Raw genomic sequence first — 14,572 nt, forward strand, 5'->3', positions numbered from 1 at the left:
TTGTGCACTGTCTGCTGGAGCTGCTCCTGTCTGGCTGGTAAATTCCTCATTAAATCCTGTTCTGTGCAATCCCAGACTGGTTTGGGTTGGAAGGGGTCTGGATGCTCATCCAGCTCCATCCCCTGCCCTGGGCAGGGACACCTCGTGCTGGAGCAGGTTGTTGCAGAGGAAATGATGTCCTGGGGAAATAGCTGGGTTTGACAGGACCCAAATCAGTGCAGAAATGGAGGGAAGCAGGGTTGGCTCCCAGAGACCCAACCTGGTTTTTCCTATTGTCTCACAGGGAGATTTTCCAGTGGAGTCTTCCTGCTTAACTGAGTGTAAATCAGTGCAGAATTACACAAGTGTTGGTGCCTGTGATTAATCCCCACACACAACTTCCCATTAAATAATTTAACAAAGCCTAGTTTGAAAAAATATAGCACCCCTCACAAAATACAAAATAATGTTCTTCCTTCTCTTGTCCTGCTTATTTTTAGCACAGAAAAAAATTTAAAAATTCTCTGCTTGTGTGTGCTTAGCCCCTGTTAGCCTGGCTCAGAAAAGAGGACTTGCTGTACAGAAATATGAAGCCAGATCTGGAAACTGTTCAGTCAAAGCATCCAGGAGATTTTGGGAGGATTTCTAACCCCCTCTAGCATCAAGTGCCAGCTTTGGGCACACCCCTGATGTGTTACTGTAGTAAATAAGTGTTAGGAGCTGCCAGGAATGGGATGTGGGTGTTAAATTAGAGGGTCCTGTTACCTTGTTATCCTCCCCAAGCATTAATTTATATAAATATCCAGAGCCTTGTTTCCCGTAATCGCTGGGATCTGTTCTCACTGGTGGTTTTTATGAGCTGGGGACCTGACCTTTTTAAGCAGCTTTACAAATTAAGTAGCCAGTAGATTAATTTTCTGTAGCCTGTTTTCATCATGCGGAGCAGGAACTGTTCTGCATTGCTGTGGCAGTAAATTTTACCTCTGGAGCTTGGGAAGGGAGTGAAAAAAATCTTCCAGATAAGGTAAAATAGTCACATCCTCAAGGAGAGATTGAAATAAATCGGGTCAGAAATGAAGCTCCCCTTGTTTTAATTCAGGGGAGGTCAGGGACAGGGAGGTTTGGAGTCTGTGGCCAAAATTTAAGCACTGCTCACTGCAGAAAGATCTTTAATTCATCGTGGTAACAAATCTCTTGATGCTTTAGGAAACTTCCCAGAACCAGACTCAATTCTGGCTGGAGTCTCTGATTAAATTCCACCCTTGCAAAAAATAACCTGAAATGGGAAGTGATTTCCTTTTTGTTGCTTGTTTTCTTCCTGTGGTGTGGATCAGGATAACTGAGCTGGGCACGTGCAGGGGGAGGCTCCATGTGCAGAACCTCTCATGGGGCTCCTTTAGGACAGCCCTGAACTCTGCTGGGGCTCAGAGGATCCTTCCCAAAATTGGGGTTTCCTTTCAAACCCACTGGCAGGATCAAGGAGTGATGCCTCTTGTGCTTTTCACTGATGTGCCAGTGTGATTGCAGTGATGCTTGAGACTCTCTAGTAAGGAATTAAACCTCTCCCTTTCCTCTGTGAGGGCTGAAAATGCTTAATTGAAATCTCACAGATAAAATATAGCCTCTAATCTTAAAAAAAAAAACCCCAACCAACCAACATCACAGTAATGCCAGTGGCCTCTTCATCCTCCCCCTGATCAAAGTTCATTCTGATTTTTATCTCGTGCCTACATTAAATATGATGGTTAATCTTCAGATTTCCTGTCTTGGCCTCCCAAGCTTTGTGATACTTACAGTTACTCTTCAGTTAATTAATTTCCTTGCAGTGCTGAAAGGAGAGGAACTGATACCCTGAATGCAAATTGCCCAGGGCAGCACAAGTGCTTTAGGTAGAATGAAAAATGGGTGTTTGTGCCTGTGGTTGTTGGGTTGGTTTTCCTTTCCTGGGATACAGGGATGGATTTGGGCTTGATACATTTGGACAAGGAGGATTTTGGGATGTTCTCTGAAGCTATCTGGAGTTGGTAGAGACTCATGGGGGGCTTCTGGTGATGCCAGGGGAGTTCTGAGTACCCAGCTGTGGATTTATCATTTGAAACCCTGACATTTTCCTATTCCTGGGGTGCAGGAATTTCCTATTCCTGGTGCAGGGCAGGGCATTCATCCCAGCCTCACTTCCAATGTGGACAATCCCAAAAGCCCTTCCTGTTCCCAGCACTGCTTCTTCCCAATACTGAAATGCAACAAAACCATTCATTATTTAAAGCTGAGGAGAAGAAGAAGCCCTGAGTGACCCCAAGGGCCTCAGGGCCGCCTGTCCATCCGCAGCCCCCAGGCTCAGGCAGCCTCCAGATGCTGGCACAGACACCCCAGGCTGCTCTCCCCAGCTGTGCCAGCCTCTCCTTCAGCTCCTGCTGCTGCTGAGAGCTGGAGATTCGCTGCTCAGCTCTTGCCCATCACCCAGGAGCTCAGAGGAGCTGCTGGGCCGTGCTGCTCCCTCCCCAGGCTCGTAGGTGCTGTGGCACAGCAGAGTTTCTCATGTTGGAGGAGCAATGCCCAGGTTGGTTGGACCATTTTTGCTCCTTTTTGGGGTGAAGAAGGTGCTGAGCTGCTGGAGCCAGCCCCACCTCTGTCCTGAGGAGGTGATGGCAGCTCACAGCCCTGGTGTGCTGCCACCAGCACCCAGGGACCTGTTAAAAAGCACATTTTGGGTTCAATCTTGTGAAAATGCAGCTTGTATGGGGCTGCATCTGTTCTCCAGAATGTGAGAAGTGTTCTGGCTTTAATTCCTTCTCTAGGCAGGAGCTGGGGGTGTCTTTCAGCATCATTACCTGGTGCCATTAAGAGAAATGTTCTGAGAATTCGTTGTCTGCTTCTAAAAATGCCATCCCGGCCCCTGGGGTGACATTTCAGGGCTGTTTCTCTCCAAACCCACTGGCCTGGTTTTCAGCAGGGCTCTGGGGGTGGCAGCAGTCCAGGAGGTGTCAGCAGGAGCAGGTTGTTTCCATCTCCTGCCATGCAGAACTCCTCTGCTGCTCCAGTCATCTGGGAGCTGAACCATCCCCTCCAGCTCTTGTCCCCTGGACAAGGCTCTGCAAATCTCACCACAACAGACATCTGCAGCTTTCCCAGGCTTTTATTTCCTCTGTCACCCATCTCAAAGGTAAAATCTGCAACAAACCTGGTGTTATAAATGCTTTTCTTGGCTGAGCATTTGCTTTGCAGTGGTGATTTCCCTGTGGGTAATGAGCTTGGGCTCCGTGGGATGAATGTGGCAGGAGTTTGTTTGTTCTGCCTCCTGGCAGGTACCCTGGCACTTCTTGCACCGAGGAAAACAACACATTTAGTTGTAATTTTGGAGGCTTTGTGAAAGGGAAATGAGGCTAATTGGAAAGGAGTCACCCCACAGCGTGACTGCACGCAGAAAAATTGCATTTTACCCACGATGGATGAATAATGCCATGGCAGCCGTACAAGCTCTTCCCAGAAAAGTCTTTTGGATGTTGGAAGATTGCATGCTGTTGGTCTGGTATCAGAAATTTCTGAAATCAGATTTATTGTGATGTTTCAAGCAAGCAGAGTCTGCAGTGAGGCTGCTGTGTGAAATTAAGATGCTCCTCTGTCTAACATCAGCTCAGGGGTGTTTGGGGATCAAAAAAACCACAGATTTTAAGGAAGGGACCATAAAGCTCATCTGAGCCATGGGCAGGGACACCTTCCTCTAGACCAGGTTGCTCCAAGCCCTGCCCAACGTGGCCTTGAACATGTCCAGATACCAGTGAGTATTTAAAAGCTACTCATATGGGACTCCTCTATAACTGATACAGAAAGGTTTTAATTCAGCTTGCATGACTGATTATTATTTAATTGTATGTTTTGACAATTTTGCATGAATGACACTGGAGTCTCCTGTGGCAGACACCCTCCAATCCCACCCTGCAGTTCACAGAAGTTCCAGAGCTTGGCTCTTCAACCATTTTTTCAGGGCAGCTTGCTTTAGAACTCAAAACTGAGTTGTGGGAGCATTTTGAATGAGCCCAGGTTTGCAGGCTGCTGCCTGCACCAAACACTTGACGTGACAAGGCTGCTATTGACTCCTCTGAGAGCTGCACCAGAGCTCTTCCCATCACTGTCCTGTCACAAGTTCATCACAGTTCCATTCCCTGCCCCATCCTGAGGAGCAGGAGGACAAAGGCTGCCTGGAAAGTTCCCTGGAATGGCAGCATTGCAGTGTAACTCTAGCCGGGCTTACGCAATTCTTCCTTTTCCTCAAGAGCAGCTGAGTGGTCTGTTATAATTTGATTGTCATGGTTCAGGTCAAGTCCTGTCTCAGAGCTTTGGGTTGGCCCAAATGTTTGGAGTTTTCTCTGCAGGAGCCTTCCCACACACAGAGTTATCTCATTTCTTCATCGGCTCTCATCAGGATTTATTTTTCACATGTCCCATCTCTTATCTGTGGTTGTGTTTTTGGAGTGAAGTGTGATCCTGGGTGAGGCAAACACAGACTTCACAGCAACAGTATGAGCTAAGACATCTCCTTTTTCATTTTTTTCTTTTTTCTTTTTTCCTTTTCTCCCCCTTTTTTGGCTGAATTCCCCTGATGGAGCTGCGTTTCTTCCAACAAGAAGAGAAAAAGGCGGGGTTTGAGGAGTGTGGAAGGGAACTCTTCATTCAGGATGCCAACTGTGGGCAGATTGAGCAATGCCTCCAAGCTCTCCTGCTCCCAGGCTTTCTGCAGCCTCAGATTTAATTGCTCAGGAAAACCCAGCCTGGATTTGTCAGTCTGCTGTGGAGACAGCCAGATCTGGCACTCAGGAGTCTGAGATTCCTGGATTCTGTCAGAAAGCTCAAAAGAATCACCTTGGATGGATTTGGTGCTGATGAACCTTGGAAGTCTCTGAATTTCTCCTCTGGAGCAGGGTGATGATCCTTGGTGGTCCTGCTCCCTGCCTTGCCATCCATCCCCCAGGAGCTGCTGGACACCAAGGCTGTCAGAAAGGGGCTGTGCCCACCTGGTTTTGCCAGAAGCTCTTGTTATTCCTGGGATTGGCTCTTCAGCTCTCTCAGAGACAGCCTAAAAAATCCATTTCTAGTGACACTGGGACTTGATTGGGGTTTTATAGAACCTCAGTGGGAAGGGTTTGGGTCACACAAACCTCAGACCTGTGGCTGGGGGGTTGGAGCAGTGCTGAACCTGTTGGACCCGCTGGATTTGGGGTGGTTGGGGGAATTTTGGCCCTCGTCAGCACCATGGATGAAACCCTCCCAGACATTGCAATTAAAGACAGAAAACCTTAATGATTCTGGCTTTCCCAGCGTTTGCAGGCCTGGGAGGGCTCCACAAAGGAGGGAAGTACTGTCAGCAGCAGCATGTCCAGGGTTTTCTTCGGGAAGTTGCAGCTTCCTTCCGCTCATTTAGAGCCCCTGAGTGCGGTGGGGTGACCCTCGGATGGACAGACGGACGGAGCCCGGCGTTCCCCCGGGAATGTGGGATCTGCTGGCTCCTGGCACGGGCTCTCAGAGCCTCCTCTGTCACCAGGGAGAGGTTTTGGGCTTTGAGAGGTCATCACAGCTGCTGGGAGCTCACCTCTCAGCACACAAACATCTGGGCGTGCTGTGATGTCTTTTCCCTCCTCGGGACTCACGGATGTCACCGGATCCTTGTCCCCTCCTCCTGCACTGAATTGTCTTGGACTCTCAGCTCCCTGATGGATGGGGGAGGTTTTAGCTACACTTACAGCCTTCTTTTTGCTTTTCCATTTTTTTCCATATGTAATGAGGGCAATGAACCTGGCAGTCTTCATGGGGAGTTCAGGAGTCAGGAAAACTTCCCTTGGATAAAACAGGATGAGCTCTTGGAGCCCTGGGCTTGGCAGGGTGACAGCAGCCCCCTCTGAGTGTCCTCTGCCCCTGGGGCTGAGGTTTGGGACCTCTGGGTATTTAACAGGTTACTCCAGAGTCTCTGTTGTTTGTTTTTTTTACTTTAATTTTGTAGTTTTAAATGATTTTTTCATGATCCCATATATATTCTGGTTTCCAGTTCATGAGTTTTATATTGTTAACTGAGAGTCCTGTTCCCTTTGAGAGCCCACAGACCGTGATGGGAATTTCCTATGGGGTAACTGGGGGATCTTTGTCCCTCTGAGCCGTGCCAGGGCAGTGATCAGTGAAGGTGTGAGGATGAGCAGGACCAGAGCAGGGCTTGGCAGCCTGTCCTGCTCTGCTGCTGGACCCCTGGTGCATTCTCTTGGGCAAGGTGGAAGCTCCTGCTGAGTTTGTGTGGGAATTTTTCATCCCCCCTGAGCTCTGGCTGCTTTTCCTCCCTGGGAAGGACCTTTCCTTGCTTTCTCCCAATCCTCCCAGTGCCCTGCCATGGGTGGATGCTAAAATCCATGGTTGCTTTCCCTCAGGTGCTTTCCTAGGGATAAATGGTGCTTGTGAGTAGATGTGAGAAGGAGAAGCTGTGGAGAGGTCAGCCCTCATCAGTGTTTCAGGCTCATTAATCAGCCTCCCTAAGTGGAATTTGCCCAGCCCTGGAGCACTCAGCAATGGGAATGGCTTTGAAAGGGGGTGGGGGAGAAATAATAGTGCTAAACTGTTTGAGAAATAATTTCATTCTCCACTTCTCAATAGATAAATCTGCTGTCCAACAACCTGAAATTTAATCTGTCCATCTGAAGTAATTGATGAGCTGCGACTTGAATCCAAATGTGAAGGAGAATTCTCTGCAGAGAGGTTTTGTGCTGCCAGAGACAATGGGGCAAAGCTGGGGAGGAACAAAGCTGGGGAGGAACAAAGCCACAGGAGATTTGGTGCTGCTGGTGGGGGGAATATGAGCTACACTGGTGCTTTTGAGTGGTTGCTGCTCCCAGAACTGTCCTGGGGAGCCCTGGATGTGGAGGGGAGCTGGATGGGGCAGAGCCATTCGGAGGGATCAGATACAGGTCACAATTTTCAGTTTTAGATCAGAGAATGGTTTGGGTTTGAAGGGACCTCAAAGACCACCTAATCCCAACCCTTGCCATGTGCTGGCTGCAGCCCTGCAGCTCCCACTGGGTTCCCTTGGATTTGCTCTCCATTCCTGATGTTGGAGGAAGCCAAGGGAGATTTGATGCCCCTCTGCAATATCAGAGCAGCACAGGGGCACTCGGCATGGCTCAGAGACGCATCCTTTAGCTCTCTGCAGAGGTTTGTGCCATGGGACACCTGTTTTCCCCTTGGAAATGATGTGTTTTCTCAAGAACAGAGCTTCCCTTGCCCGCTTGCAGGGCCTGTGACAAGCAGACACTGCCAGCTCCCTGTTCAGGACTCGCTTCTCGCCCGGCGCTTCTGAGCTGTGCCAGCAGTGATGTGAGGGGAGATCTGGCATCGTGGCCAGGAAGTGCTAAAGAAAGTTCCTTTCCTCATTCATCAGCAGAGTTATCTCCCCCAGCAGAGCTCCAGCATTCCTTGCATGCTTCAAGACACATTTCAAGCCCATGGCTTTGGCCACGCTGGGCACGTGGCCGTGTGCCCGGACACCCTGTGTGCCACTGTGTGCTCCCCCACAGCCCCAACCCCTCTCCTAAAGGCCCTTTCCAAAGTGCTGAGAGCTGCTGGATATTCCTGCCCTTCCAGGCAAAATCACCCTCCTCATTTCTTTCCTTTTCTTGTGTTTCATGGCATTTTTAGAGCAGTCTCTCAGAGATTCCCAAGCTTTGCACGTCCATCCCAAGTGTGAGGAGCAGGGGCTGCTTTGATGCTCCTCCATGTTGGAGTCTGAGATGCAGACTGTGTGCCCTTGTTTCTAGTGTTTAGTTCTAGGATTCAAGAGAACATTGAATTTCATATTATATGAAATTCTTGAGCATGTTTTCATGGTGATACATGAAAACAAATTATAAAGTTAGATGAAAAAAGCTAAAAGTGTAGGTGTGTAGATTAGAAAGTTTCTTAAATCACTGGGTGAAAAAATAGTTTAGAGAACAGGAGACCCCACCTGGGACCCCTGTTTGGTTGTTGAGCAGCTGCTGCTGCATTTTCCAGCTTTTTGTCCATCTCTGCCACCACCAAGCTTCTCAAGAAAGCCACGGAGTCCCCATTGCTGTGGGATTTGATGGGGTATGGATGTGGCATTTAGGGACCTGGCTCAGTGGAGGGCTTGGCAGCGCTGAGTGGATGGTCAGACTCGATCTTAGAGGTCTTTTCCAAACAAAATGGTTGTGTTTTTCCATTAACAAAGCAGTTTTGGTGGGTGTCAGAAGCATGTGTGGCCTTCAAGCCTTTAGGGCTGGGACGTGTTTCCAACTCAGGCCGAGCTGCTGGGGTAGTTGGCTCTTTTCTGATGAATTTGCATTGGAAATGGCTCCTGTCTTGTCAGCTCAGGTGCTACGGGTTCCCAGTCATTTGGGGACCTCAGGGAGGGGCCCGAAGTGGGGGTGTGAGGAGGAAGAAGGGGCTGAGTCCCCCACACCCTCCCAAAGGTTGTTCTCCCACCCCCAGAGCTGGAGTTTCCAATTGCAGGAACATTGGCCCTGCCCTTCCTGCCCTGGGGTGGCTGGGTCTGTCCCTGCTGAGATCCCAGTGTCCCTGTGCAAAGTGCACTTTCCCCAAGAGCCAAATTACCCTTTTTTGACCTCGCCTGGAGGCACCTCCAGTGCCTTTCTGAGCCTGAGTGGCACAAAAACTGGGCAGCACAACCCTCTGTATGCACTGTGATCATCTGAGGAGTCTCTAAACTCACTGAATCCAGTAAAAGAGAGAAAATCATGAAAACTTGCTTTTAAACAGAGTGTCCCAGAAGCTGCTGAGGAGCTCCCAGCATGTGCCAGGCATTAGGGCTGTTGGCCACCCTGCGTGCAGGAGGGTGGCCCAGGGCTCCCAGTGGGAGTTCAGAGCAGTTTATTCACTTTATGACTCTGCAGAGTGGTTAAAAATAAGTAGAGCTCTTCTGAAACTGGGTGAGTGCAGGTGATGGGGCCCTTCTGCTGCCTCTCTCTAGTGCTGGTTCTTTACAGCCCTCCAAGGGCTGGGGCAGAGATTTCCTCATCTATTACCTTCAAGGTGTTTGGTTTTACCAGACAAGGCACAATTCCATCCCTGTTCCAGTCACCTCTTCCCTCTGGCTTTAACTTCCCTCTCTGATGGGCTTTGCAGTGCCCAGGATGTTCTTCCCACCCAAGGATTTGTTCTGTGGCTGTTCCAGAGGCTGGAAATGTTGGTAGCCACGGCATTTTCTGTGGTCTCAGATCTCTACCCAGATCTGAGCATGGTGTGTGTGCCCAAGCCATGGCTGGTGGCTCCCAGGGGTGTTTTGGATGCACAAAAATGGAGGGTGGTGGCAGGACTGGGAATTTGTGTTATTTGTGCTCCCTTGCACCAGGGGAGATCTCAGGACCTTGCTCAGCACCAGCTTTGCTCGAAGCAGATAAATGACACCACTGATTTTGGGCCTGACAGGTGCTGAATGAGCCCCTTGGAGAGCATTGATTTTGCTCTTTTTTTCTCCTGTGAAATGTTTGCTTGTCCAAAGGTGTGATTGACTGGTGAATAAAATGGCCTTGGCACACCCCATATTAAACTGGAGCTAATTTTAACATGTGGCTGTTGAGGTAACAGTCTTGAGCCAAGAATTCATCATCTTCCATCAACAGCGACCTCGAAAACGCCAAAGAAATAAAAAGAACTAGAGGACACTTTGCAGATTGGCCACAGGAAGAGTGCCAGGAGTGAGCTGTGCCACCAACACCCACTCTGGGAGTCCCCACCTGGACTCGTGGTGCTCAAGGATGAGGGTGAAAGCCACCTGCAGTTGTCACCCTGAGTGGTGGCTTTTCCTGTGGGCAGCGTGGTGGCCTTGCTCTGCTGCCAGCTCCTCACTGCTGGGGCAGGACTCTGGTTAATTGTTTTCTTTGGGTTTTACCTTTTCAGCAGCTTGTTAAACAGATTATGGCTTTTTTTTCCTTGATGTTTGTCACCTGCTGGCACTCAGGGCCTGGCTGGTGGCGTGGTGGCTCTTTGCTGATGTCACCTGGAGCTGCAGGAGGGCACTGCCACTGTGGCAGGTGCCTTCTCCTCATTTACCTGCTGTGCTGAGGTGGTTTCCACATCTGAATTGGGTGAGCAACATCACTTTTGGCCTTTTGTTCCTTCACTGGCACGGGGTGCACAGGGAAGCTGTGGCTGCCCCATCCCTGGAAGTGTCCAGGGACAGGGCTTGGAGTAACCTGAGCTAGTGGAAAGTGTCCCTGCCCATGGCAGGGGGGTGGAAATGGATAATCCTGAATATCCCTTCCCACCCAAAGCATTGTGTGATTCTGATTTGGGGTGAGCAGGGAGTGCTCAGGATGAGAGGCAGTGCTGCAGAAGGGCAGGGCGGCTCTGCAGAGGGAGTTTGCATCTTGCTGTGTGTAATTGTGGCTGTACCCTGTGCCATTAACTTTCAAAATTGGAGGCTTAAAAGGATTTGAAATAAGCACACGCTGGAACTTTGGAATCAGTGGGACTGCAGTGCAGCAGCACATACAGCCTGGGGTGCAAATTCTTGCAGAGACTCAGGAGATAAAGTTATGAAATAACCCATGTCAGCAAGAGAGCCTGTAAAGCAATTCAAAAAAAAAAACAACCCAACAAAACCCAACCAAAAACCTCCCAGTCTAGACACTTCTATTTACTGCAGTGTTTATATGAGATAGAGGAATGCCCTAGAAAACCAGATTTGTTTTCAGTTTTTGCCTCTGGCACGTGCTTGTCTAATGAGAAGGCTGTGATGCAATGGGACTTTCCTGTGCCACCTCCTGTGCTGGCCCTGTGGCTTGGGGGAGAAGGGTAAAAGGTTATTTCTTGCTTTGTGTAGGTGAACCAGCCTGCTGTTACTGAGGTGGTTTTGCTAATCCATGGCTGGAAAACCTCGTGTCTAATCCCCAGAGCAGCGCTAACGAGCTGTGCCTCGTCTGTGGAGATACCACAGCCCCAAAGACTCTGCTTTGATTCTTTTAATTAAAAGAAAATTAAGCTATTTTCTTTTGCTTTGAACCCTGGGTGAAGTTTGCAAGCGGTGTCTTTATGTGGTGTGTGCTTGATGACAGCTTGGGGAGCCAAGATTGTGCAGTGTGACAAAACCAGGCTGAGGAAATCCACCCAAAGGCAGATTGGCTCTTCTGCCTGTTGATCACATGGGGGTGATTCACCCCCTTAATGGATTGATTTCCTTAGGAATCCAACATATTTGTTAGGTATTTGTAAGGAATTGCCTGAAAAAAGTGAAGAGTTGCCTAAAGACACAGCGATAAATGGAAGGTGTTTTGCAGCGAGGATGCAGAAAGAAGGGAAGTTAATTGGCTGGCTCAGCAGATGAAGGATGTAGGTGATGCAGCTGCAAATATGAAACAGATTTTTATTTTTCTCTTCTTTTCCCCCTGTGCTGCCAGGAACTAGACCCTCTGGAGCCCTCAGGCTTCAGAATCACTGATGATTGTGGATAAACAACCTTTTATTGCTGTGGCTAAAGACAGGATTTTTTTAAAGAGAAACTTGATGTTGCCTAGCCAGTCAACCTTGCTGGATGACCAGAGGTTTGGGTTGGAAGGGATATTGTAGCTCATCCAATCTGACCCCTGGGCACCTTCCACTCTCCCAGGTTGCTCCATGCCACGTCCAGCCTGGCCTTGGACATTTCCAGGGATCCAGGGGCAGCCACAGCTGCTCTGGGCTGGGCTTTCCCACCCTCACAGGGAACAATTCCTTCCCAATATCCCATCTAACCCTGCCCTCTGCCAGCTTGAAGCCGTTCCCCCTTGTCCTGTTGCTGTAACTCATGTCCCTTCTGTAGGGAACCAAAGGGGATCATGCTGGAAATGGTTAAATGTTCAACACTTCTGTGGAACATCAGCTGTAGTTTATATTTGCCTTTGACCTTGAAAGAGAAACGTCCTGGCTTGAGTTTTGCAGCCCTTCAGCAACATTACCTTGGGAGAAACTTGTTTTTCAAAGGGGCGTTGTGTTCCTGGTGTGCAGCTGAGAACACAGGAGCCCTCACAGGGCACCCAGACACCCTCAGAAACAACAAATAAACTCCTGCCTGGATTTACAGTGCGAGTTTCTCAGTCCCTGCTCACTTGCCTTGCATTTAACTCAGTAAATCTCAGTTATAATTCGTGCCTGTCTCACTTTTCCTTTTCTCCTTTTTCTCCCCCAGTTTCTGTGTTTGAAGAACATCCGGACCTTCCTGAAAGTGTGTCACGACAAGTTTGGGTTAAGGAACAGTGACCTCTTTGATCCCTTTGACCTCTTCGATGTGCGGGATTTCGGGAAGGTAAGAGTTACTCCTGAGCTCCTGGGAAGGGATGAGTCTGGCACTGGGGTTTGTGCTCCAGGTTTGGGATGAAAATACAAAGGTTTTGTGGTTTTCTGAGCAGACTCTGAGAATTTGGCACCAGTTCCCTTGTGCTTGTGGTGTATTTAGGGTTCTGCTGTGTCCTCAGTGTATTTAGGGGTTGTTTTAGTATATTTGGGGGCTGATTCTGCTGTGCCCTCAGTGAAGGGTGGACCAAGCCTTCAATTTTTCTGCTTTAGATTAAAAACTCTCTGGGATCAGTCTCTAAATGATGTGACCTGTGTGTTTTTGAGAGGAACCAAACCTTGCACAGGGTCCACACCTCCCTCAGCCCTTCCCCATCCGCTGCCACCTCTGCAGAGTGAATGAACTCTGCTGAATGATTTTTGTCACATGTCTGGTGAGTGTCTGTCTGTGGGAGTTCCATGGCAGGGTGAAATGAGTGTCCTGAGCTTCTCAGAAATGTGAATGTGTTGCTGTAAGTGATGGTTCCACCAAATACCGAACAAGGAGAACTCAGCCTGGCTTTGACGAGTGGCTCTTGTTGTGATCCCCTGGCTTCGACAGCAGCTGCATCAGGGCTGATGGATGCAGGGCTCAGGGAAGCCATTACCCAGGACAATTGCTATATGCTTCAGCAGAAAAGGTGATAAAAGATTTATTAAAGCTCTGTATTGTTTTACCTGGTTTGAGCTGCCAGACACAAGCTGCCGGAAGGCATCTTCCCTTCTGATTATCCAAGGAGTAGATTTTCGCTGCTGATGGGGATATATTATTTGATATTTATTGCCTAATTTATTTCTGGACCATTATGTGGAATGTGCAATTGCAGTGCCTTGTTTTATGAGTTTTTTGGTTTTTTTTTTTTTTTGATTTATGGAATACAAGAAGGCAGTTGTTGTTCTGGGAATATGAATGCACAGAAGGAACCTTTTGGGCTGGGGAAGGAACTGCTGCTAATTAAAATGCTGCTTCATCATCACATTGTCTCTTGCTTTGTGCAGTTTCAGATTGCCTCTGATGCCTGTTAATGGGGCCTGGTGTTAAACACTGCCAGAACACATCAGCTGATCAGCACAGTTTGCTTTCCTTCCTGGTCTGCTGAGGGAACAGCTCTTCCCTCCCCCTGTTCACTTTTTGGAGGTGCTTTGTGACTTGGGGGGGTGATTTGCCACTCCCTCTTCCCTCAAGGCAATCTGGTTTTTTAGGAGACTTGGGAAAGAAATGTGTCATAAACTTCTAAGAGATCCAAATGTATTTTATTGCCTGCATCGTGCTTGTTTTCATGTGCATCGTCATCCTCAACCAACCACAGAAAATGTGGGAAGCTCAGACTCTGCACGAAAACCTAATTTATTTTTTTTTTAATCAGCTTGGTGGAGGTATCAGCTGTCCAGCTCTGCACCACCCTAAATCCCTCTGGAAGCCTGTCAAAACATTGCCATTGTCTTCACCACCTTTCATTCCCACATTATCCTCAGATCTGTGTTCAACAGTGGCAAAGCAAACAAACAGGGAAAAATCTGCTGTTGACCAGAGCTCCTTTTCCGTTTTGAGTCACGGCGAGAGCAAAAGGAGTCTCTAATCCACGTCCCCACTGGCCAAACACAGACTTCACTCACAAAAAATCCTTCCTGGAGCTATTCACTCCTCAGCCCAGTGGTACTTTTTTTGGTTACAGGACACTTACACCATGTAGGAGGCATTTCTGATGGGACAGAGTAACAGCCGAGCGTTTAATTGCAGGGGGGCTTTGGTGGAGTGGTGTTGGGTGTTTCCTTCCTGGATGCCACTGGGAGAATTATTCCTCTCCTCCAAACCAAAAGGCCACTAGGACAGCAATTACCAGCAGCTTTTGGGATTGCTGGAGTGTAATTACTGAGGAGAAAGGCAGGGACTTGGTGCCAACCTCTGCGTAAAGGGCTTTGAATCTTTGGGGTTTTTTAGTGTTAGAAAACCACTGGTGTTTTAAAAGAGGATGAAAAATAAGATCCCTCAGTTTTGCCTCGCCCAGCTGTCATTTTGAGAGTGATTTTCATGTCTCCATCACTCCTTTTGGCTCCTGAGACTTCTGCAAGGAGGAGCTGCCATGGGAGCAGTGGAGCCCCTTCCAACGGAGCAGCTCTGCCTGGGGGCTCCTCAGGTCCAGCTTTACTCCTGGCTTTGCTTTTTCCTTGAGTTTTAAGCTTGGGAAGGTACTTTTTGCTGTCAGCAGGGTGACAGCTGGTGAAATGGGATCGTGAACCATGTGGGAATCCCAGTGGGGCTGGGAAGCTCCGG

General features: G+C 48.8%; 1 protein-coding gene across 1 annotated transcript in view; it reads left to right on the forward strand.

The window, feature by feature from the left end:
* Positions 1–14,572, forward strand: part of VAV2 (vav guanine nucleotide exchange factor 2) — a 122,374-nt gene that overhangs the window by 16,424 nt on the left and 91,378 nt on the right. Inside the window, exon 2 of the mRNA XM_058853623.1 lies at positions 12,155–12,271. Within this exon, the coding sequence (XP_058709606.1) occupies positions 12,155–12,271 (117 nt within the window). The remainder of the gene's footprint in view (positions 1–12,154; positions 12,272–14,572) is intronic.

This window comes from Poecile atricapillus, chromosome 20, assembly GCF_030490865.1.
Source record: "Poecile atricapillus isolate bPoeAtr1 chromosome 20, bPoeAtr1.hap1, whole genome shotgun sequence".
In the NCBI taxonomy this organism is placed as follows: domain Eukaryota; kingdom Metazoa; phylum Chordata; class Aves; order Passeriformes; family Paridae; genus Poecile; species Poecile atricapillus.